The sequence below is a fragment of the Vairimorpha ceranae genome (genome assembly GCF_000988165.1).
Source record: "Vairimorpha ceranae strain PA08 1199 chromosome Unknown NODE_24, whole genome shotgun sequence".
In the NCBI taxonomy this organism is placed as follows: domain Eukaryota; kingdom Fungi; phylum Microsporidia; family Nosematidae; genus Vairimorpha; species Vairimorpha ceranae.
Genome location: NW_020169319.1, coordinates 10,061 through 33,054, shown reverse-complemented (window position 1 = coordinate 33,054; position 22,994 = coordinate 10,061). Strand labels below are relative to the sequence as shown.

Here is a 22,994-nt window from a genome sequence, read left to right as displayed (position 1 = left end):
ATAGATTTATTATCATCTAAGAAAGCTTCTACGGTACAAAAACTTTAAATCAAAATATTAATAACATTTTTGCTGTGTATAAGACCAAATTTGAAAATTGTAGTATAAATTACTTATTGTACTTTTTAAAGTATATTATCAAACAGAAAATAATAAGCATGAAAGCAAATTACTACTTTCTTATAGCCGATGTTAATATTATAGAACTAGATGTAGTTAATAATATATAACAAGATTTAATTAATATAATGAAATAGATGTAATTAACATAATAGAATAGATTTAATTAATATAATGAAATAGGTGTAGTTAATATAATGAAATAGATGTAGTTAATAATATAGAACTAGATTTAATTAACATAATAGAACTATAATAAACATATAAGTAGAACTAAATGTAAATTTTTTTTCTACTAAAAATTTAAATCAATTACACTAGTTTTGTTAATTTATAAAAAAGTATTAACTTTAAATTTTTAAAATGTAATTTAATTACGCCTTCGCCTTCTTGCTTTCTTCCTCGATTTCATCTCTCGTTTCTTTTTACCTTTAGTTAAAAATGAAGGATACTTCTTTTTATTTTTCGCTCTCCTTTCTTTTCTACTCAATTCTGGTTCATATTCTATTTCTTCTGATTCTTCATCTATTTTCTTTATTTCTTTTTGTATTTTCTTCTCATTCTTTTGAATTTTCTTATTGTTGTCTACATCTACATATTCTTTCTCTAAATCATCTAATTCTTTTTGTGTTCTTAACAATTCAGATTTGTAAGAAATATCTGGTTTAGAAAAAGTGAGTGACTGAAGGTGTTTAAGTGCATGTTTTTTAAATAATTTTTCGCGTTTAAGGACATCATTCACATCATCTAGAAGTATAGGATCCATAAAAGGGGTTAGTTTTTAAAAACTACTTAAAGGAGTGTGGTAAAGGAGTGTGGTAAAGGAGTGTGGTAAAGGAGTGTGGTAGAGAAGTGTAGTAAAGGAGTGCGGTAAAGAAGTGCGGTAAAAGAAAGATTGAATAAAAGAAAGGTATTTAAAAAAAGAGTGTGGTAAAAGAAAGATTGAATAAAAGAAAGGTTTTAAAAAAGATTTTATAAAGAAAGATAATTAAAAAAAATTGTATAAAGAAAGGTAATTAAAAAAATTATGTAAATACGTTAAATAGAAAAGGAATAAATAATAAGTAACTGTAATTAGTTAATAGTTTTATAATTTATTACAATTTAAATGATTCATTTCTATCAATGTACACTTCACCAGATTTCTCATATTCAATAACTGTTTCTTCATCCACATCCCCTTCAACTGTCATTGCATACAAACCTGGTTTACATTTAGATATCCTCTGCCATTTAGCAACCCAACTGTTTTCTGGATCTACAAGGCCAATAAGACCTTTAAACTTACCAGATGTAAATTTAGATTTTTTATTTATTGATACACAGTTTTGACATCCTTTAGATTTGAAATTTGATTGTGATGCGATGTGTGAACAAAATTTACATGCGCGTGCTTTAGAAGGAATGTATGCAGGAAAGATGGACATTTGGGGTAGAAAAATAAAAAGTGTGATATAGATATAAAAATTACTAGAAGTATAATTAAAGATGGCGTGTAAGATATTGGTTTATTATTGTTTTTTTAAACACAAATTAATTTTATAAAATTATATTTTTAAACATAAAATACCTTTATTTTTTATACCCCCTCATTATTCTCTTCTAATCCTATTTCAATATTAGATATATACATATCAATCTCTTCATATACATTATCAGGAAGAATTCTTAAATCTACTTCTATTTCATTATTCTCTACATATTCTCCTGCACTATATTTCTGTATAATCTTAGCTACTGTATCAGTTTGTATTTTATTAAGATTTAATATTCTGTTACCAAGTTCAATCCTTTCATTTAAACTATAATTTTTTACTGTAACAGGTGATCCATCATTTTTATCTCTTAACTTACTTTCTAATGCTTTAACTTCTTTAGTATACTGTACTATCTTCTTTTTTAATTCTAATATCCTTCCTTTTAGATCTTTTGGTTCATAATTCGCTAATAAAGAATTTACTAGTTCATTTAACTCTGTTCCACATCTGTAAACATCTGATCCTTGATCATTAAATTTATGACAGTTTTCTGTTATTAATCTTAAATCATTACTAAACTCATCTACCCCTTTATAAGATTTAAGATCTAATTTATCTTTTATACTTTTTAAATCCATAGGATTTTTTATTATCTCGTAATATTGTGGTAGTAAATTTTCATCCACTGGTTCTAAAAAAGGCCATACAAACCCTTTATATTTAGATTTTAATATTTCATTTAATACTTCTATACAGAACTCATAATCATCTATTTTCATTGTATCACCACTTCTTATAGTACGTTTTACTTGTTTAGATCTTTCTAAAGACATTTCAGGCCTCTTTCTCTTTTTAGAAATTTCCATGGGAAGTAGTGCAAATAACTCGTCATAGTATTCTTCAAGCTTCTTACCAAGAAGATAAACATCAGAAGAAGGATGATTGTATGTATAACAGTTATTAAACATTAATTTTATATCAGAATCAAACATCTCAGGAGTATTATACACCTTACTGTCTAACTTCTTTTTTACAGTAGAAAGATCCATAGGATACTTAATTTTTAAAGGGTAGTCAGGAATACCATATTTAATGGGATCAACAGGTTCAAGAAAAGGAAAGGCATTTTGATTACGTTTTAATTTCTGAAGTATCTGTCCACAGTATTTCATCTGATGCTCTAAAAGCGAAGTGTCTAAATCTTGCATAAGGAGGGGTAAAAAATTTAAAAATAAAAATTAGTAAACTATTCTAAATAATGTTAAAAAAGGTAAATTAATATATTTCTTATTTGTAGTAGAATAAGTAAATAATTTATTTTGATTTTATTTGTATTAGTAGTTAACTGTTAAAATATATATTAAAATTTGTGTAGTAAAAATGTATTTAAACAATCATTGTTCTACTAATTTATAAGAAGAATAAGTTTATATTTTAAATATAAAATTTAATGCTATATAATTTACAGGAGAATTTAATGTTCTACTAATTTATAAGAAGAATAAGTTTATATATTAAATATAAAATTTACAAGGTAGCATAGAAATATTGAGAAATATTTTTACTCTTTATTTTTATAGATTGTACAATAATTGTGTGTTTAAAATTACCGCTTAAAGTTACTATCGTGATTGTCTTCTACAAAGCTTACTAATGTCATTTAAAATACAAAAAGATAAGATAATGTTTTGTTACGTTTTTTAAAATTTAGTAAAAAATTTCACACAGAAATAACCTTAAATTCAATAAACAAGACAAAAAAATTTAATGTACAATAAGCATTAAAAAGTAGTTAAGTCTTGTAACTTTATATATATAGAAATACTAGTCAAAAAAGATCTTTATATAAGAATAAATGATTTATAATTTTGTTACATAAACTTAAAAATTAATATTTATATTAATAAATTTTACGTTTTATAAAAAAGGCAATGATAACTTGTGCCATATCTAGATGATAACATGCAGTTGTTAAAAGAAGATGTAAATTGATTTGTTGTAAAGCTAGTCATTAAAACGAATATTTTATACCAGTAAGAAAGCTTCTTGGTTGTAAATAGAAACAATAACCTGGGCGGAGTTTTTACAATCATTTAATTGTAAAATATCAGTCAATGGCTTGATGTGTGACAATATTAAATATAAAAAATAATATTGATTTGTATTTATTTTTTAAAATAAAAAAATATGTAAATATGTGTAAGATAATAGAAAAATAAATTAAAGAAAACTTCAAAAATTAATATTCGCGTAATGGTACATGTATTAAACTATAAACAACTTTATAAAATTTGTTTAAATTGTTTTTAATTTAATCTGCTGGTTTATTTGTAATGAACATCAATTATTGCTATGTTATGCTTAATATTTTGATATTAAGTACATTCATTGTTTATTTATAAGTAAATAAAAAATTGTATATTTAATATAAAGCAGTAATAATTTTTTTTAGTATGTCAAAATATTTTAAAAATCTTGCCTTAAGACGAAATAGTTGCAATTATAACTGACTAACACAGAAATTGTAAAAAAGTTGAGAACTAAAATTAAAGTTATCAAAAAAAAAGTTGAGAACTAAAATTAAAGTTTTCAAAAAAAAATGAGAATAATAACAATAACATTCTCTTAAAAACAAACAGTTATTTAAAAGCAATATAATATAAAAAAGCAACGAATTACTAATTCACATATTTGTTATTATATAAGAAATTCAATTAAACACCAATCTTTTTTTAATAATTTTCATGTTGAACTTAGACTTTTTAACTACAACTAAAATTTTAAATTTGATGATAGTGCCAAAAAAAAATTTATTTTATGATCTTTAATTTTTTACCTTTAGAAACTAACATACAAGAACTTTAAAAAATTGTAGGCTTAAATTACGAAGAGTAAATTAATTAAATATTTACCTTTGTTGAATCCATCGCGACATTGATATTTAATTTAACTAAAAATGATTTAAGTTTTAAAATAATAATATTTATTCTCATAGTGTAACATAGTTTTATTTATCATTTATTTAATTTAAAAAAAATGTTTAATAAGAATATATAGCTATAGATATTTTACTTGTTTTTTACATTCACATTTTACAGAAAAATTTTTATTTATAAATTTTATATAATAAATGGTACACTGTAGCACAGTAAAAATGCTAAAAAATATAATTATTTATAAATTTTATAAAACAAATGGTACACAAAAGAACAGTTAAATGCTAAAAAAATTTTTATAACAAATGGTACACAAAAGCCCGTTAGAAATGCTAATTAATTGGTTCTTAGAATTTTTTGTTTTTTAAAATTCAAAAATTGAATAAAAAAAGTTTTTTAAATTTTTATTTTATTTTTTTTAAATATTTATCATTTTTTATACATTAATTTTTGATAAATTAAATAATCTTAAAAATTTATTAATGTTTTATTCCCTAAAATGTTACAAGATATTTTTTTACTTTGCCTGTCATCTAACAACTACGCATGCTAAGAGTAAGATTCTTACCAGTAAAAACAATACAAATTTATTACACTTTAATACATATAAATGTAAAGAAGATTACAATCTTCGTAATAAAAACCTAAAATCTTACTACGATAAATTTAAAGATAATAAACAGCAACAAAGACTATTAAAAACAGAAATAATAAATTTACTGAAATATAGATATTTAAAAAGCATGTAAATAAAATAACTGCTAGAGTTTTTAAAATGTTAATAAAAAAGAAATGTACAAGTGTAATTTAAGAAATGATAAATTTATAAAATCACAGTATTACAAAACTTTTATTATTTTGTAAAATATTTTATTTTAAATACTAAATTTCTAAGAAAAGTTATTCTCTTCGGATATTTTTGTCACTGTTGGTATGAAAAAGATGATTATTTCAAAACATAAGCTTAATATAAAAATAATAGTTTATCATAATGGAATATAAAATTATAAAAATATGAACATAAAATATAAAAATACTAAAATTAACCAATCATATTCTTAGAATCTAGCCTTCAAACAATTGTAAATAAAGACAAATATGTCTTAAATAGCAAAGTAATATGAAAATAATTGAAGAATGTGATTAAATAACACTATTAGATATTTAATATAAAATAAAATAAGTTTATTATCATCTAAGAAAGCTTCTACGGCACCAAAACTCAAAATCAAATTACCATTGACACACACTAGCATACCACTAGGGCCTTGCTTGTAGGAAGATGAGGAACCACGTAGGATTTATTAAAATTCATAAATCATAAAGACTTAGGTATTAGATATTTAATTATCAAATTAATCTTAATTTATCCTATAAAAAATTTTGATCCAATAAAACTTGTGCTGCACGTTTTTTGATATACACCTTTTTAAATTTTTAATATTACAAATAAAAGAAGGATAATTTTACAAAACTTATGTTTTCTTATTGCCAACGCTGTTTAAGTAGCATTTAACTTATTTTTCGCTTTCTTTGTAATTTTAATAATTTAGACGATTTAGCTCCTTTTTTTTTAAAATGGCATAAATAGAAAGAGATCTTAAATTTGTTAATCCTACACTTTACAAGAACTTTGTCCCTTAAAAGCATGCCAATTTCTTTTATATTCATTATTTTTGTAATTAAAACAATTATTTCTTTACATCTTTGTGTTATAATTTTTATGTAAGCTTCCTCTGTGTATATTATTAAAAAAGAATAAAAATGTATTATTTAAATTTATAAAAACAAAAGTAAATAACTTAAATAATAAAAAATTAAGAACTATCTTTTTGTACAAAAAATGTAGTTTTATCTTTTATAATAAAATCTTAATTTTAAAAAACGACAACGGCTGGATTCGAACCAACGCGGGATAAACCCAACGGATTTCAAATCCGCCGCCTTAACCACTCGGCCACGTTGCCTTAAAAAGGATAAGAATAAATACTATAATTTATTTATTACAAAGATCTACTACATTTTTAAATTTCTTTTTGTTTATCCTCCCCTTTTTATGAAAGATGAAATATGCCAGTATTTTCAGCAAGGCAGGTGCAAATATGGAAATAATTGTAGTAGACAACACATTACTATTTCTTCACTATTAGATCCACCTACATGGATATATTCCTATATACCCAATCTTACACTTAATGTTATTAGTCCTGAAGAGTTCCGTTATAGTTTACTTATAAATGATACTAGACGTATTTTAGATGACATGTGGATAGAAAATTATGCAGAAATGTATAAATATTTGAATAATTTATGCAAGAAAGGAATTGTAAAATCTACATCTAAAAGGTGTATAGATTTAAGAAAGCATCCTGAATGTTTTAATCTTCCATTTGATATTGAGTATGTAGAGTTAAAGATACTTAAATTAAGAGAGAAATATCCTATATTTGATAAATATGAAATAATTGTTAGTGATGAAGATACTACAATTAGTGATTTTAATGTAGAAAATGCACCAAGTTTTGTAAAAGAATACGCTTATAAGAAAGAAGCAGAAGAAACACGGCATGAAGAAGAAAATATTAGAGGAGGGAGAGACTGGAATAATAGGATACAAAAATATAATCAACAGGGGAATATTTATCAGCAGAAAGGTAATTTTGAAAAAAGAAATTTTGATGATCAGAAAGGTAATTATGAGTTAAGAAATTTTGATCAACAGAAAGGTAATTATGAGTTAAGAAATTATGATCAACAGAGGAATATTTATCAGCGAAAAAATTATCAATCGAAAAATTTTGATCAACAGAAAGGTAATTATCAATCGAAAAATTTCGAACAACGGAGAAATTTCGATCAGGCGAAAAATTTTGAACAACAGAGAAATTTTGAACAACAGAGAGATTTTGATCAACAAAAAAATTATCAATCGAAAAACTTCGATCAACATAGAAATTTCGAACAAAAAAGAGATTATGAACAAAAAGGCACTCAATATAGAAATTATTACAATAAAGAAGATAATTATTTAAAACACGAATTTAACGAAAAAAATCAATCTTTTCGTTCGAATACGCACACTCCTAAAAAGAATAACAAGTCATTTACACAATCCAGAGATTGGAATAAAAATCAACCAGAAGAAAATAGTACAGATTTTGAATATGGTAATATACCTTATAAAAATAATTTATAATAGAATTAATTATTTACAGAAAAAAGATTTCTTCTATTTTTACCCCCTTCTTTTATTTTTTGTTTTAATTTACCCATAAAAAATGAGCGGTAAGAAAATTTTAGATTTCAAACAAGATATTCCTGATACATTATTTAGTACCCCCAAGACACCTGCTAAGAGGGTTGTTTATAAAGATATGATAGATTCTAGTATTGTAGATATTAATATACCCTCTGACAGTGTATTTATAAAAACTGATAATATTGAAGATAATAATAAAATAGGAGAAGGGGATTTTTATATTGTGTATAAAATTAAAAGAAGTGTAAATTACAATGGTGATGACACTATCAAACATGACGACACTATCAAACACGATGACACCACCAAACACGATGACTCATTTATTTACACAGCACTAAAGAAATCCAAATCACCTATTAAAAATTCTTTAGATTTAGAATTTTATAAAAAAGAAGTAAATATCCTAAAAAGTATAAATTCTGAATTTGTTACTAAATTTATTGATTCTTTTACTTATCAATCACATTTCTACATAGAAATAGAATATTGTAATGGTGGTACACTTAGAGAATATATTTATAAAATATTTTATGTACAGAAGAAATCAATAGACACAGAAATATTAAGAAATATTATTTATGACATATCTAGAGGATTAAAAGATATTCACAGTAGAGGAGTAGTACACTTAGATATCAAACCAGAGAATATTTATTGTGTTATAAAAGATAATAAATATTTATTTAAAATAGGAGATCTTAATATTTCTACTAAAATAGGAGAAGATATTTTATTAGATGGAGATAAAAGGTACATGGGACCAGAAGTGTTAAGGAATATATGTACTCCTGCATCAGATGTATTTAGTTTAGGACTTATTTATTTAGAAATATCATTAGGAATAAATCTTCCTAAGAAAGGGGAGATGTGGCATAAATTAAGAAAGAATGATTTTAAGGGTTTAGAAATAGATACAATAAATAAGAAGATGTTACATAGTAATTATAAGAGAAGATGTAAGATAGAAGAAGTAATAAGATATTTTAAATAAGTAGAATAAAATAATAAATATTTTTGTAATATTATTATAAGAAAGTGACTTATTTAGGATGGTTTTTATATGCAATTTTTATATATTTAGTATATTTTTTAAATATTTATTTTTATATATTTAGTATATTTTTTTATGCTTAGTGAATTTTTTAAATATTTATTTTTATATATGCACTTTTTATATTCTTAATTTTTTATGTTTAATCTTTATACGTGCATAACTTTTTATATATGCACTTTTTACAGCTTAATTTTTTTATGCATAAGCACAACATACTTTTATAATTTTACCCCCTCGTATGTTCACCCCCTCCAATCAAAAAAAATTAACAAATGTAAGCATCGTAACACTAAAAAAATTCAATAAAATTTACAGTATTCCTGTTTATCCTAATAAATTATATGAATATTATAACAATATTACACCACTTAATGATATTTTAATAAGTGATACAATCTATAAAAATGTACAAACTGGTATAAAATGCAGTAAAGAAGATCTAGCACTATTTAATTTACCACATTCTGAAATTATAAAAGAGATAGTCCTTACAGGCCATGAACAGAAAAATGTTATAACACGTGATTATGAGAGAGACATGGTAGAGTGTCAGATAGTAGACATAGTAAGGAAGAAAGTAATGAAGAATAAGAAGTTCTATACTTTTGAAGATATGAAACAGATTATAAGAAATATTTATAAAATACGAGTGGGAGATATTAAACCACAAGTACTAGACATTCTTAACATTTTGTGTAGAGAAGGTTACGAGAAAGTGAAAATGAGAATATTTGTGGAAGGTAAAGATATTTACATTGACAGTGGAGATTTTATAAAATTTAGAGAAAAATGTAGAAATAACAATATTGAATACATTGTAAAGAAGAATATAGAATGTAATGAGGAGGAGATTGTGTAGGATATTGAATGTTTAATAAATATAGTTATTTAAGGAAGTAAAATGTATATTCTATAAACATTATACTTTATAATATAATTATTTATTATTCAAGGAAATAAAAATGTATACTTTATAAATAATCATTAAATAACTTAACAATACAAATTATTCAAAGAAATAAATTGTATACTTAATTATTATTCAATCTATGTTTTATAACAAATAAATACTTCTTTATTGCTTTCTTCCTGCATAAGGGAAAAAATAATGTAAAACATTTTTATACAAGAAAAATTGAATATTTTATATTTATGCTTTGCATAAAATTTATATTTTTTTACCCTTTAAATGTTTTTAGACACAGACAAACAACTCACTCTTTTCACAAGTGAAGGTAAACTGACACAATGCGATAATGCTTTAAAAGCATCTAGTAATGGATCATTGTCTGTAGGGTGTACATCAGAAGATGGTGTTATCATAGCAAGTTTAAAAGAACCTTTTAATCTGGTGATTCTTAATGAATACAGAAAGGTTTACAAAATATCTTCTACCATTGGATGTACATACGCAGGTTTACAGCCTGACTTTAGAATCCAGTACAATTTGGCTTTAAAGATAGCAGAAGAATACACCGATATTTATAACTCATCTATTCCTATTGGTATGTTTGTAGATATATTTAGTAAACAGATACAAGAATACACTATTAAAAAAGGATACAGACCTTTTGGTACACTTCTACTTATCGTTGGTGATAATAAAATGTACAGAATAGATCCATCAGGTAGTTACGCTAGTGTACAAGTGGCAGGAATAGGTAAAGAATATGTAGAGAGTAGTAGATTACTAGAAAGAAGACGGGGAATGCTAGATGATAATATTTCTAATTGTGTAGAGTGTTTAAGAGAATATGCTGGTAGAAGTATTAGTAGTAAGGATGTAGATATAGGAGTGTACTATAATAATCTAAAAGAATTTAGAATATTTAGTAATGAGGAAGTACAAGAAGTATTTGATAGTATTAATAAATATTAATTTTTTAATTTAAGTTATATTGGAAATGTGCATAAATGAATTGTATAAAATAGTTAAATTAATATATTAAAAAAGTAATTAATTTTATTGAAGCTGTCTCTGAAGTTTCTTCATGTATTCACTAATAGGACCTTTCTCTTTTAATACTGCTACTGTATTCCCATTAGCAAGAAGACATCCTTGTTCTCTCAATCTGTTAAACTCATCTGTCTGAATACCTGTAAACCCAAATTTACTACTAACTTGTACTTCATATCTACCAGGAAATTTATGTTTACTTCTTCTTAAAGCTTCTACTGCCGCAGCTTCATTTCCTTTTTTAGTTCTAATACTCATAACAACTTGATCAAAAAATATTCTGGCAACCCTTCCCTCCGGTTTACCAAAACTCTGCCTCATGCCTGTCTGCAATCTGTCAGCACCTGCACAACTCAACATTTTATTAATTCTTAAAACATGAAATGGGTATACATTAACTCTTAAATGAAAGTTATCTCTACCTGCTGTCTTTACCATGTAATGATGGGCAGCTATTCTTGCAGCATCGAGTGCTTGCTCAGAGATATTTTCCCTAGCATGGCTTACTAAATTAATACAAGCAGGAAAATCTAGTACTTCTGCCTTTCTTCGTCCTGAATCCCATATCTTAATTTTTAAATCTGGTACAGATTTACAGAATCTTGATTTATGATAAGCTTTCTTTGAAAGATATCTATAACATCTGCCTGGTCTTCTGGCCATATAGGGGTGATAAAAAAATTTAAAAAAATGATATGAAGATGGTATACAGAATAAAGACGAGAAGAAAAAATTTGTAAACTTATTTTAAAAAAATGGTATACAGAATAAAAACGAGAAGAAAAAATTTGTAAACTTATTTTAAAAAAATGGTATACAGAATAAATGAGAGAAGAAAAAATTTGCAAACTTTTTTTATAAAAATGGTATACAGAATAAATGAGAGAAGAAAAAATTTGTAAACTTTTTTTAAAAAAATGATACGAAGATGAATGCAAAATAAAGATTGTCTTAAAAAAGGTTCAACTTTTATAATCCTTTGTTTGTTTATTCAGTTAAACGTATAAGGAATAAAAATGTAAAAAAATGTAGAATTGCGAAATGATAAGAAATATATACTTTGTTTTTTAAAATATAAAAATAATTTGTAAGTTGAACAGATGTAGTAGAAATATATGATATTTTTTTTATTTTACATTTTTGTAGAACACTACAATAAATATCGTGATTATATTTACATTTTATTATTTTTAAAATATTTGTTAAAAATAAATTACACATAACTTTAAAATTTAAAACTTATTTATTTAAACTTTTTATACTTGTTTATTAATATGTTCCATTAAAAACACTAATTATTACAAAATAATTATACTACAATAACTTTATGTATAAAATCCATTATCTTCTTTTTTGTAACATCTTCTAAAATATCTAGCGCATGCTTACTTATACTTTCTATTCCCTCTTGTTTTAACATTCTACATATAATATACCTAATCTCCACACCACTACAAACTCTAAGCCCTTTCACTATTTCACTGTCATAAATATTATATCGCATTTCTACAGCACTTCTCGTAATCTCAGCATTTTCAACTGCGCGCCGCATTATATTAGCACATCTTATAAAATAAGGCCCTGCATTATATTTAATACAATTATCCCATATAAGATCTAAATCCCTCTTAAATTCCTTATAGGTATTATATGTCCCTATCTTCTTCTGCACTGTACCAAGGTCCATTGGCTCTTTAATTATTAAATGATAATTGGGTGCTTCTTTCTTGGTAACTTTATTTAGAAAAATATGTGATTGTGGGTATCCCTTAAGCACTGATAAAACAGTAGACATCTTTTTAGGGAGAATGTAGTATCTAGTGATATAAGGTGTCTCTTCAACAAAATTTAAAAGATTTTTATTAATTTTTTTTATCATAAAAAAGGGATATAAATTTATTCAGTTTTATTAAACGGTCTAATGTTAAATCTTTCTTTTATTAATACTCTATATTTAGAATACTGGTCTACTGGTGAAAATTTTGCTGGATGTGCAGATTCAGATCCTTCTTCTTTTAATGTGTACACTTTCTGGTTATTGATAAATTTATAGAACATTGATAGGGGGAGTAAAATTATTGTGAGTTGAGTTGAAAATAAAGATATTTTATTATATAATACTAGCTTACGCCATCCCGTTTATTAAACGGGGCTTTAAATACAATGTAATCTTTTTCAAAATTTGTATCTTGTGGCAATTTTTAACGTTTATGTTTAGAAGTTCAAAATTTGTTGTTTTTTGTTCTATAAAAACTGCAGTAACACACTTTTGAAATTGGATTTTTGAATACAACACAAAAAAATATAGGGAATGATTTGTTCATAAAATAGTCAAATAAACAATATTGTTATTGCTTATAGAACAAAATTTTATAAAAAAAAGAGTTAAAAAATAAATAAATATTCAGATTCAAACTTTTTATATATATTGATGACTAGCCTACGCTGTCCCGTTTAAAACGGGACTCAAATTCGATACGTACTTTCTTTGTTTAAATTATGTGTTTATGTCTTTGTGCATGTATGTATCGTTATAAATTTGATAATTGTATTTTTTAAATAAATAAATTCAGTAATGGCGCACATTTTACAATTTGAACAATTGAATGAAACTAAAAAAATACATTTAAAATATTAAGCTGTCCATTATAAAGATAGCTATAAAAAATTGTTATTTCTTTAAAAAAACATTTCTCATAATTTTTAAAAAAGAAGGGCCAAAAAATAAATATAAATAAATGTTCAGATTCAAACTTTTTATATATATTGATGATGATGACAGATTTAAATATTAAAATGAAATTATTTATAAATCTAAACTAATCATAAAATTTATAATTTTTCAATAAAATAAAATAATTAACTAATCTTACATTTTATAATTTTAAAATCAAAATGGGATTGCTTTTTGTTTATCAAAAAAATTACCCTTTTTTTTCTGTTTATACTTTTAAAATTAAAGCAATAACAAATTTAATGCAATATCACATACATTTTAACAAATAAAATATAAATAATTTAATAAAATAATTAACTTGTAATACTTTCACTAACAACATACACGTTTTTATGTTCTTTAAAATAAATCATAATATGTCTATATTCTGTGTAAGTAACACCACCCTTAAAGTAAAAAACTGTATATTTGCTTTTATTAAATCTTTCATCCAAACAAATCCAATCATCCATTTTACCCTTTAAAATATCCTTAGCAATTTTACAAATCGGTGGCACATATGCTAATTTAATGTCTTCCTGTTTTTTAAAATCAAATTTAAGTTTTTTATCTGTACTTTTAAGAATGTTTAGTAAATTAATGTTAACACACTTATTAAGATCTTTTATATTCTCATTAAAATTATTAAAGCTAAGCTCACCTTTTTTAAACTTCTTAAGCATAAGATTTTCATTTTCACTGAGCTGTTTCTTTTCCTCAAGATTATTTATAATGCAATTATATATATCCATATGTTTTTTAACAATATCACCAAGTTTATTTATTTCTTCTATTTCTTTAATATTTATCTTTTTTATTCTTTTTTTTTTGTCAAGTTCTTTTACCATTAATTCAATATTAGTAGAAACTTCACTAATATTCTTAAATTTATTATTCTGGAAAAAATCATCATCCATACAATAAGTATTATCATAAATTTTAACAAGACCATCATTATAATTACAATACTTTTTTATCATAGCTTGATAATGCCAATCTATAATTAAAGGTGTAATATTATCATATGAACGGTTTATAACAAAAACACGCCCACCTTCAGAATTTAGGTCAATAAAAGGATCCTTAACTACATCTTCATAATTCTGTTTGTAATGATAAAAGGTAGGCTTGCTACCTAAAGAATAAATAAAATTATTAATATTATTAAGTGTAAATAAATAAGAATCTTGCTTACAAAAATCCATATATATTTCATGAATTTCTCTTATAACCCCATAGATATCATTTTTAGCCAGTAAATTTAGAAGATAAGGGTCAATAGTAGTTGTAAATAATACAGTATAAGTTCTATATGAAGGATTAGAAATTTCTTGAATGAGATTTTTAATGCTGCTAATACTTAATACACAAACACAATTAATATTTACTTTTTTTCTTGTATTTTGAATATCATCAAATAAAAAATAATCATTATTAAGGAAATGTGAATGTGGAATTAATGAACTAATAGAAGATTTAGTAAAAGTATCAAATAAAAGACATTTAACACCATCAGATGCAGTAAGTATTTTTGAAATCTTTGGTAGTAAAAAATCCATAACAAATAATAAACAAAACAAATAATTTCTTAAATGTTTTAAGTTATTTTTTATAAAAGACACAAAAGTAAAGGACTTTGATTGACTAATAAAATGCAGATTTCTTTGTTAAAAATACTTAAATCTTCTATATCATCTGAAAAACTATAACTGTAAATAAATTCTAAATTTTGACTATAAAAGCCTAATGAAGAATTAAATACAATAAGAATATAATCATTAAACTGCAAAATTTGTCTAATATTTTCTTCAACTTTATAAACATTTTCAATTTCTTCATTCTTATAAACTGAAATAATATTATCTTTAAAAGCAAAAAGATTATTTTTTATCGCACAAATGCCTGTCATTTCGTTATTAAATATTTTACATTCACATTTCTTTGTTGAATCATAAGAACCTATTACATCTACATGGCACAAATACAAAACACCTTCACTAATAGAATGTGATAAAACAGATTTCCCTATATAACTAAAGTAATGAATATCTTGAGATTTTGTATTTACCATACAAACCTTACCTGTATTATTCCAAATAAATAAAATGTTTTCAATAAAACATCCAGATGCTATATCATAAAAAATAAATATATTGCTACCCGTTTTAATCCCATCCCTACTGTAATAAGAAATAGTACCATCTAAATTAAGACAAATAAATTTAACACCATCATAAAATATTTTTAAGCAATTATTCAAAACTGATTTTGACTTAAGATTAAAAGTATTATAAAATACTATCTTGTTTGAATCATACATCACTAGAATATCATCAACAAAAAGCATCTTATCAAAAATAATATTTTTTATACCTATAAAAGATCCAAATTTAAAAGTGTAAAGAGAAGAAGACTGTTTGTCATATAAATACAAATATTCATCGTAAATAGTAGCAATATTACAAGGCTTACAAGGAGCCAATGACTTAACATCTAAACGTATTTCTATAGAACTCTTTTTTTCTAAAAGTACAGGCTGATATTCAATTTTTTTAATTTTTTCTTGTTCAATTTTTTGCATTTCAAGCAACTCATTGTCCTGTAAAATATTCACATTTATGCAATCTGAAAGTTTATTTATATTTTTTTCTTTTTTGCATAAAGAGTTTGTTTGTTTTTCAACAAAGTCAATTTTTTTATTTTTCATTTTAAAATCTTCAAAATAATTTTTATTTTCTTCACTAGAACTATTTGTTTTATCAAAAATATCTTCTTTTGTATCTTTTATTTTTCTTTTCTTTTTTACCACTACATCACAAAGATGTAATCTGTCTAATGAAAATGTATTATTACAAACTTTTACTTTTCCATCTTTAAAATGTTCAACACCATACATGTATTGTAAACCATATGTGAGTATTTTTTCTAGTGAAATATCGTGTCTTATATTTTTCAGATCATCTTTACTTTCATTTTTAAATACAAATGCTGTATAAATAAATGATTCTTGTTTAAAATAATTTAGAATAAGAGAGTTAATTTCTGATTTTGCCAGTTTAATCATAAGGGTTTGTAAAATTAAAAAATTTCTCCCTCAAAAAAGTGTATGAATATTAAAAAAGAAGAAAATGATTTTGATATAGAAGATAGCATGAAGTGTACTTTATCTTGTTTAAGTAAAGAAGATGAAGATATGTTTTGTAACTCACAAGAATTTTATATGTCACAGGAAAATAAAAATAATGTTGGAGATATTAATTTTACAAATAAAAGAAATAATGGTTACGTTAATGAGCAGGAAAATAATGATAGTTTAGAAAATAAAGATAGTTCAGAAAATAAAGATAGTTTAGAAAATAAAGATAGTTCAGAAAATAAAGATAGTTTAGAAAATAAAGATAGTTCAGAAAATAAAGATAGTTCAGAAAATAAAGATAGTTTAGAAAATAAAGGTAGTTCAGAAAATAAAGATAGTTTAGAAGAGGAAAGTGATTTAGAAGATTTAACAACAGAAAGCTCAGATGAAGATATTGTAAGAAAAAAACGACCAATCAAAAGGAAATCTTTTTCAAAACTAAAAAAAAAGCCAAAAGTTGTTGAAAAGAAAAAATCTACAAAAAAGGCATCTAGTAAAAATAATTCTGATACACAAGAAGAGGTTAACAAATATAATTTAAAAAACGATAAACTAAAAGTATTTGATTTTTTGTATAACATTAATAGACCGGTAAGCAGTGCAGAACTTTTACTAAATTTTAAGAAACAGATTACTAATTCATCTTTACAAACTATTTGTACTAAATTAGAAGAGAAAGGTCTTATTATTATGAAATTATATGCAAAGACAAAGATTTACATGATTTCACCCAGTGTATTTGATATGAGTGAATTAGAAACTAATAAAAATAAATTAAAAGTACTTGCAGATGAAAATGAATTATTAAAAAAGACTTATATTTCATTAAATAATGAATATAAAAATTTTCAGAGTATGGACACAGAGGAAGAATTAGATAATAAAATTGATGAGTTAAATAAAAAAATTACAATTTTACAAGACAGAGTGCAACTGCGTGATGAAGGTCTTTTAGTCAGTAAAAAGGAGATTGAAAATTACAATGAAAAGGTAAAAAAAGTTATAAAAATAAAAAAAGAAAGAAGTAAAATTTTAAATGATATTTTAGAAATGCTGTGTGAAAATATGAATATAAAGAAAAAAGAATTAGTTGAGGAATTGGAACTAGAAATGTAAAGCTAAAAAATTTGTGCTCGCACAGAAATATTTATATTAGTTTTATTAAAAATCGTAATCTACATTTATTACTGCATTTAAAAAATTTATAAATAATTATTTAATATTATACAAATTTTAAAAATTAATAAATAATTATTTAATATTATACAAATTTAAAATATTTATTTACCCTGTTTTAAATCAAATTTTATATTCAAAGCCTTTTCAAAGGCTCTTGCTATATTTTTATCAAAATTAGCAGTCCCCTTTTCCCACTCCTTTACAACACTTACTTTTTTATCCATTTTTTTAGCAAGTTCTTTTTGGTCTAATTCCAATTTTACACGTGCTTCTTTAATTTTATCTTGTACATGCTTTGGTACAAGTTGTAAAGTAACTTCATCATCTAAAGTAACAGTATTTTGTTTTGGTGCAGGTTTATTTTTACGAATGATAATAGGCTTATCATAGTTCATAAAAGGGTTAAAATATAAAAGCATTTTTAAATGTATTGTATTAACAACAAATTGAATAGATGTAAATATTACATATTTCTTGTAGTAACGTTATAGTGTATTATTTTGATAAATTACTATAGGATTATTCTTATATTTAATAAATAATGTAAAAGAGGGAAAGTAATTGTTGGAACAAAACATGGGTTTATTTATTACAAAGTATTTAAAGAAGACAAGTAAAATGTCTCACAATGTAAAATGATTATTTGACAGCTAAGTATTCCTACAATAATAGCATTGTATAAGATATATTAATAAACAAAATTAATATATCTTTTATAAAATATAATTATACAAATATTATGTGTAAGTATTCATAGTTTCTATAGCATATCATTAAAAAAATTTCTAATAAAGTGTTTTTATTTACTGTTGTTTTGCACAGAACAATCAATAATAATTAAACAATTCTGATGTAAGCTCCTCATTTTCTTTTATCACTATTCTTATTGATCGCTATGTTATAGTCATAATGATAACTACAGCAATTGATGCATATTAAGGGGAGAAATTATGTTTTAAATAAACAACAATCTTTACCACAGGTCAGATTGTATAGTACTTTTGTGCAAAACAAACATTGTTCAAACTTAGCTTTCATCAAATGTCTAGTAAGTAAAGAAAAGTTTCTATTTATTTTAAAAAGATGTTTTCTTGGGAAGGTTGTAGTCTTTACAGGCTGTTATGTAAAATATGAATATTAATTATTTTATATAAATAAATAAATATTGTAAGACAAGTCAACGGGTTTAGAAGTTTTGAAGACGGCCTGTAATGAATAAAAACTTATATATGTATTCTAGTAAGGCAAGTCAAGGGTTCGAGTCCCAGCGATGAAAGTCTGTTAAGTAATAACTGGGCGTTGACACAACAATTATTATAAAATATTTGTCGGTAAAATCGTATCGTAAGCTTTTTTGAAGATATTGACTAAGGGTTGTAAATGTTTTAGAGTTGCAAGGAGGCATAACATCTTTGGGGTTAGCATGACAATTGCCGTGTGGCCGTGGAAGAATTTGTAGGTTCTATTTGGAGAGTTATAGTAAGAAATTACATCTGAAGACCCGCTTGAAAAGAATGAAGCAAGCTAGTGAAGCTTTAGCATTTTGTGTATGATAGTTGGAGTTTAAATCGAAATATTGGGTCTATATTGTCTCTACAGATGATACAGTGAAAGCCCTGGTCTAGTAGCGCACTACCAGTTTACAGTCCTTTATTATTCTTATGGAGGTTAATAAAAATCTTCCTACAAAGCAAGGCTTTTGTGTTTTGCTAGCGCATATAATACATATATGTTAAGATAAAAAAAAAGTATAAAACAAGTAAAAACAACTAGTTGAGGAGTTAAAGTAGTATAAAACAGTAATGTAATGTAATCTAAAAAATTATAGATCCCGCTTTGAAATCTAAAAACTGACATTTCTTCAATGAGAATTAATTAATTAACAAATAAATTATTAATTATTATTAATAATAAGATAAATTAAAGGGTATTTAAATCATAAATAAATGAAAATTGTTAAGGTAAGAATATTCAGGTAACTTCAATTTATAGATTAAAACACTATTATAAATTGTAATAGCACCATATGTGACTATAAAAGAGTCTACACTATAAAGTTAAGAATATTTTAGATATCTGTACATCTACTTGTTACATAGCTTATTTTTTAGTTAAATTCTTCTTTATATTTTAATCATGTTAGGTATCATTATCCTCTTTAAAATTTTTTAAAACGTCTAATTGAAAATGTTAATTTATAACATTTAGTTTAATATGGTAATATTACCATATATAAATTTTATAAATTATATTTCTGCTAGTCTGTTACTCTTTATTATGCAATATTATAAATGTAAAAGCTTAGATAAAATCATAATTCTTTCTTTAATTCCTTAATCTATAAAAAAGATTTTTGCTAGATATTTAAGATTGTTTTACTTGTTTTAAATGTAAACTTACTTATTCTTTAAAAAATATCAACTTTTAAATTCTTTTTTTTAATCAACAAATTTAAGAAAGAATTTAAAAGTTGATATTTTTTCATGTCAGGCATATGTGTAAGACTAAAAAAGATAACTAAATATTTATTTTTATTTAACAATAATTATAAAGTTTTACTTACATTTGTTAAAACTATTTGTGTACAAAATTTATATTTTTATTTTCCCTATCAAATTTATAATTATTATAATTAAAAATAATTTGTTTCTTTTTAAATGTAAAAATTAACATTTTAAAGTTGAAGTATAATGCATATCTAAATCTATATTTTTACTACTTAGTCATTTTTTAAAAAGTGGCGTGTTCTGTTTTTGATTGAATAAATGCAAAACCTGTGACGTGTCAATAAATTTGTAATTAGTTTATCAAAAGCTTATATTTAACTACAGGTAAAATTTGACTTTATTAAACAATAATGTAATAATTTTATTAAATATTTTTAATAAATCAATTATTTATTGATTTTTTCTTAATAAATTTATAAATTTATGTTTTTATTAAAGCTTAGAAAAAGTAAGTATCTTAAAATACTTATTTTTAAGTAGTTTACAAAAAATATAACAATTAGTAGTATAATTAAGCATTCTAAGCGAATAATGTAAAAGCTTTAAAATAAAGTAATTTTTTATAAAAATTTTAATGTTTTATTTGATTGTATCTTGTGACGTACTACATATCTAACATTTTTATTGTTTATCTAAGATTATATTAAATAAAGCATAATATTAATGTTATATAAAAAAGTATAAAATTATACTTTTTGATAAATCAACACAAAAAGTTTTTTATTAAAAAATTATATATAGTAAGTTCTAAACATTTAAATATTTATAGATAATAGTTTTTTATTAGACCACTTAAAACAGTATTATATCATCTTTTAAAACATTGTTTTGTTTAAAAATTAATTAATAAAATATTTTTTTTACTATTTAAATAATTTTATACCTACCACCATGATCGATATTAACAAACAGGAGCTAACTGTACAGGCAGCACTGGGAATAATAAAATTAAACAAATCTGGCAGAGAAGAGGATGTTGATTTTATGAGAAATAAAAAGACTATTTTTCAAAATACAATATTAAAAGAAGTATTCAAATTAACTAAATATCCATCTACTCAGACTAAAACAGATTTAGGTATCTTACTTGATTTATCTGTAAGAACAATACAGATATGGTTTCAGAATGAAAGAAGAAATAAGAAACATGAATCTATTGGTGAGGAAAAATCATATAAATGTGAAGTAGGTCCATTGAAGCTGTGGAGAATCTACAAAAAAGCGAAAAACTTTATTTTTTATATTTAGGAATTAATGTGAATAAAAAAAATTCTCGGTAATGTTTTGAAAAATATATTAAAAATCAATTTTTTTTATTAAATTTTACTGATTTCCATTTTTGGTAATTGTTAAAAAATTTCCAGATAAGAAAATAAGGATAATAAAACTAAGAGGAAATAATTTTTTTATTATTTACACTTAACACCTTTCTACGCAATATATTTTTTTAATTTATCAGTAAAATCACCTGCAATTATTTTAATTAAAAACTGAATTTGTTTGTAAAACACCAACAAACTTAACTTTTGAAAATTGTAAATCTAGGTTTTAAGTATTTCAATATCAAACCTTTAATTATAAAAGCGTGAGAGAATTTTGAACCCCTTTGAAGACCATAATTATTATTTAAAAAAAATAAAAACATTATTTATTGCAATATTTTAGCCTGAAAAAATATTTTTTATTGTCTTTTTTGAATTATAAAAGTTAAAGACATTTGTAAAGTTAATTGGATAATATTAAAAGGATAATTTTAATTATTCTGTAAAGAACGGCTTATAAATGATTAATAATATTATAAATTATTTGTTGTCTAAGAAAGAAATTAGTAATACTTATTTGTTTACATATAGGTGTTATAAATTATTTTATTTGTAAAATAACGTGCTATAAAGATAATCAGTTTGGTTATAAAATAGTTTTCTTATTAAATCTAATTTTTTATAATCTTAACTGCCAATAATCAAATAAATTAAATTTATTTGGGTAAAGGTAAAATAAAAATAATTAAATTGTTTATTGATTAGTTCTTATAAGAGAAACTTCAGTTTGGCAAATTATTTTTTTAAGCACATTCATATTTTTTCAGATAAAACAACATCATAGTTATTAATATTATTAAATCCTTAGCTTAATCTTTTGTACCTTTTGTTTATTTTTTATTGCTTAATCCCCCTCCTTTAGATAAATCTTCTTTCATTAATCTTAGCACAGCATATTATCAACGTTAGCATGCCACAAAGGACTTGCTTTGTAAAAAGATATCTATTATTCTCTGTAAGAATATTACAAAACTTGATAGTACGCTACTAGGCTACGGGTTCATTGGATCATTTGTAGAGACAATTGGATTTAATGATTGTGATAAGCTCTCATCATCTCACGCGAAATATGCTAGAACTTCACTAGCTTGATTTGCCCCCACCAGGCGGTTATTTAGTTGTAATTTCTTACTATAGGTCTTCGAATAGAATTTACAAATGTTTCCATAGCGATGGCAATTATGTACTAACCTAATGACGTTATGCAACCTTCCAACATTTAGGACGTTTACAACCCTTAGTCGACCCTACAAAAAGGCTTGCGATGCGGCTTTACCGACAAATATTTTATGAAAATTGTTGTGTCAACGCCGAGCTATTATTACTT

At 23.8% G+C, this 22,994-nt stretch overlaps 19 protein-coding genes and 1 non-coding gene across 20 annotated transcripts; 7 read left to right on the top strand and 13 right to left on the bottom strand.

Annotated features, from left to right (window-relative positions):
• Window positions 1-490: 490 nt before the first annotated feature.
• On the bottom strand, window positions 491-886 carry AAJ76_2400032169 (hypothetical protein; the record flags this gene model as incomplete). The annotated part of the gene is made up of 1 exon (XM_024474757.1): window positions 491-886. The coding sequence occupies one exon, from the start codon at window positions 884-886 to the stop codon at window positions 491-493; it is 396 nt and encodes a 131-aa protein (XP_024331074.1).
• A 331-nt stretch (window positions 887-1,217) lies between these two features.
• On the bottom strand, window positions 1,218-1,547 carry AAJ76_2400031508 (transcription elongation factor spt4; the record flags this gene model as incomplete). Its single annotated transcript, XM_024474756.1, has 1 exon — window positions 1,218-1,547. The coding sequence occupies one exon, from the start codon at window positions 1,545-1,547 to the stop codon at window positions 1,218-1,220; it is 330 nt and encodes a 109-aa protein (XP_024331073.1).
• Window positions 1,548-1,699: 152 nt separating this feature from the next.
• Window positions 1,700-2,806, bottom strand: AAJ76_2400030249 (transcription factor; the record flags this gene model as incomplete). Its single annotated transcript, XM_024474755.1, has 1 exon — window positions 1,700-2,806. One exon carries the CDS (start codon window positions 2,804-2,806, stop codon window positions 1,700-1,702), a length of 1,107 nt encoding a protein of 368 aa, XP_024331072.1.
• A 2,210-nt stretch (window positions 2,807-5,016) lies between these two features.
• On the top strand, window positions 5,017-5,283 carry AAJ76_2400028038 (hypothetical protein; the record flags this gene model as incomplete). Its single annotated transcript, XM_024474754.1, has 1 exon — window positions 5,017-5,283. One exon carries the CDS (start codon window positions 5,017-5,019, stop codon window positions 5,281-5,283), a length of 267 nt encoding a protein of 88 aa, XP_024331071.1.
• Window positions 5,284-5,637: 354 nt separating this feature from the next.
• AAJ76_2400027265 (hypothetical protein) lies at window positions 5,638-5,790 on the bottom strand (the record flags this gene model as incomplete). The annotated part of the gene is made up of 1 exon (XM_024474753.1): window positions 5,638-5,790. The coding sequence occupies one exon, from the start codon at window positions 5,788-5,790 to the stop codon at window positions 5,638-5,640; it is 153 nt and encodes a 50-aa protein (XP_024331070.1).
• Window positions 5,791-6,046: 256 nt separating this feature from the next.
• On the bottom strand, window positions 6,047-6,205 carry AAJ76_2400026850 (hypothetical protein; the record flags this gene model as incomplete). Its single annotated transcript, XM_024474752.1, has 1 exon — window positions 6,047-6,205. One exon carries the CDS (start codon window positions 6,203-6,205, stop codon window positions 6,047-6,049), a length of 159 nt encoding a protein of 52 aa, XP_024331069.1.
• A 214-nt stretch (window positions 6,206-6,419) lies between these two features.
• AAJ76_2400026554 lies at window positions 6,420-6,501 on the bottom strand. The gene has a single exon. It is a non-coding gene; the product is annotated as a tRNA-Ser (tRNA).
• An 89-nt stretch (window positions 6,502-6,590) lies between these two features.
• On the top strand, window positions 6,591-7,730 carry AAJ76_2400026464 (cleavage and polyadenylation specificity factor subunit clipper-like protein; the record flags this gene model as incomplete). The annotated part of the gene is made up of 1 exon (XM_024474751.1): window positions 6,591-7,730. The coding sequence occupies one exon, from the start codon at window positions 6,591-6,593 to the stop codon at window positions 7,728-7,730; it is 1,140 nt and encodes a 379-aa protein (XP_024331068.1).
• Window positions 7,731-7,812: 82 nt separating this feature from the next.
• AAJ76_2400025242 (ser thr protein kinase) lies at window positions 7,813-8,787 on the top strand (the record flags this gene model as incomplete). Its single annotated transcript, XM_024474750.1, has 1 exon — window positions 7,813-8,787. The coding sequence occupies one exon, from the start codon at window positions 7,813-7,815 to the stop codon at window positions 8,785-8,787; it is 975 nt and encodes a 324-aa protein (XP_024331067.1).
• Window positions 8,788-9,088: 301 nt separating this feature from the next.
• On the top strand, window positions 9,089-9,709 carry AAJ76_2400023966 (exosome subunit; the record flags this gene model as incomplete). Its single annotated transcript, XM_024474749.1, has 1 exon — window positions 9,089-9,709. The coding sequence occupies one exon, from the start codon at window positions 9,089-9,091 to the stop codon at window positions 9,707-9,709; it is 621 nt and encodes a 206-aa protein (XP_024331066.1).
• A 330-nt stretch (window positions 9,710-10,039) lies between these two features.
• AAJ76_2400023015 (proteasome subunit alpha type-2-a) lies at window positions 10,040-10,729 on the top strand (the record flags this gene model as incomplete). Its single annotated transcript, XM_024474748.1, has 1 exon — window positions 10,040-10,729. One exon carries the CDS (start codon window positions 10,040-10,042, stop codon window positions 10,727-10,729), a length of 690 nt encoding a protein of 229 aa, XP_024331065.1.
• An 84-nt stretch (window positions 10,730-10,813) lies between these two features.
• On the bottom strand, window positions 10,814-11,470 carry AAJ76_2400021585 (60s ribosomal protein l10; the record flags this gene model as incomplete). Its single annotated transcript, XM_024474747.1, has 1 exon — window positions 10,814-11,470. The coding sequence occupies one exon, from the start codon at window positions 11,468-11,470 to the stop codon at window positions 10,814-10,816; it is 657 nt and encodes a 218-aa protein (XP_024331064.1).
• Window positions 11,471-12,116: 646 nt separating this feature from the next.
• AAJ76_2400020369 (transcriptional activator spt7) lies at window positions 12,117-12,686 on the bottom strand (the record flags this gene model as incomplete). Its single annotated transcript, XM_024474746.1, has 1 exon — window positions 12,117-12,686. One exon carries the CDS (start codon window positions 12,684-12,686, stop codon window positions 12,117-12,119), a length of 570 nt encoding a protein of 189 aa, XP_024331063.1.
• Window positions 12,687-12,703: 17 nt separating this feature from the next.
• Window positions 12,704-12,865, bottom strand: AAJ76_2400020190 (h aca ribonucleoprotein complex subunit 3; the record flags this gene model as incomplete). The annotated part of the gene is made up of 1 exon (XM_024474745.1): window positions 12,704-12,865. One exon carries the CDS (start codon window positions 12,863-12,865, stop codon window positions 12,704-12,706), a length of 162 nt encoding a protein of 53 aa, XP_024331062.1.
• Window positions 12,866-13,837: 972 nt separating this feature from the next.
• Window positions 13,838-15,082, bottom strand: AAJ76_2400017973 (vacuolar protein sorting-associated protein; the record flags this gene model as incomplete). Its single annotated transcript, XM_024474744.1, has 1 exon — window positions 13,838-15,082. The coding sequence occupies one exon, from the start codon at window positions 15,080-15,082 to the stop codon at window positions 13,838-13,840; it is 1,245 nt and encodes a 414-aa protein (XP_024331061.1).
• A 50-nt stretch (window positions 15,083-15,132) lies between these two features.
• Window positions 15,133-16,587, bottom strand: AAJ76_2400016468 (anti-telomeric silencing; the record flags this gene model as incomplete). Its single annotated transcript, XM_024474743.1, has 1 exon — window positions 15,133-16,587. One exon carries the CDS (start codon window positions 16,585-16,587, stop codon window positions 15,133-15,135), a length of 1,455 nt encoding a protein of 484 aa, XP_024331060.1.
• Window positions 16,588-16,629: 42 nt separating this feature from the next.
• AAJ76_2400016425 (tat binding protein 1-interacting protein) lies at window positions 16,630-17,775 on the top strand (the record flags this gene model as incomplete). Its single annotated transcript, XM_024474742.1, has 1 exon — window positions 16,630-17,775. One exon carries the CDS (start codon window positions 16,630-16,632, stop codon window positions 17,773-17,775), a length of 1,146 nt encoding a protein of 381 aa, XP_024331059.1.
• A 164-nt stretch (window positions 17,776-17,939) lies between these two features.
• AAJ76_2400014822 (multiprotein-bridging factor 1) lies at window positions 17,940-18,233 on the bottom strand (the record flags this gene model as incomplete). The annotated part of the gene is made up of 1 exon (XM_024474741.1): window positions 17,940-18,233. The coding sequence occupies one exon, from the start codon at window positions 18,231-18,233 to the stop codon at window positions 17,940-17,942; it is 294 nt and encodes a 97-aa protein (XP_024331058.1).
• An 854-nt stretch (window positions 18,234-19,087) lies between these two features.
• Window positions 19,088-19,243, bottom strand: AAJ76_2400013812 (hypothetical protein; the record flags this gene model as incomplete). The annotated part of the gene is made up of 1 exon (XM_024474740.1): window positions 19,088-19,243. One exon carries the CDS (start codon window positions 19,241-19,243, stop codon window positions 19,088-19,090), a length of 156 nt encoding a protein of 51 aa, XP_024331057.1.
• Window positions 19,244-21,236: 1,993 nt separating this feature from the next.
• On the top strand, window positions 21,237-21,593 carry AAJ76_2400011794 (homeobox domain-containing protein; the record flags this gene model as incomplete). The annotated part of the gene is made up of 1 exon (XM_024474739.1): window positions 21,237-21,593. The coding sequence occupies one exon, from the start codon at window positions 21,237-21,239 to the stop codon at window positions 21,591-21,593; it is 357 nt and encodes a 118-aa protein (XP_024331056.1).
• Window positions 21,594-22,994: the final 1,401 nt, after the last annotated feature.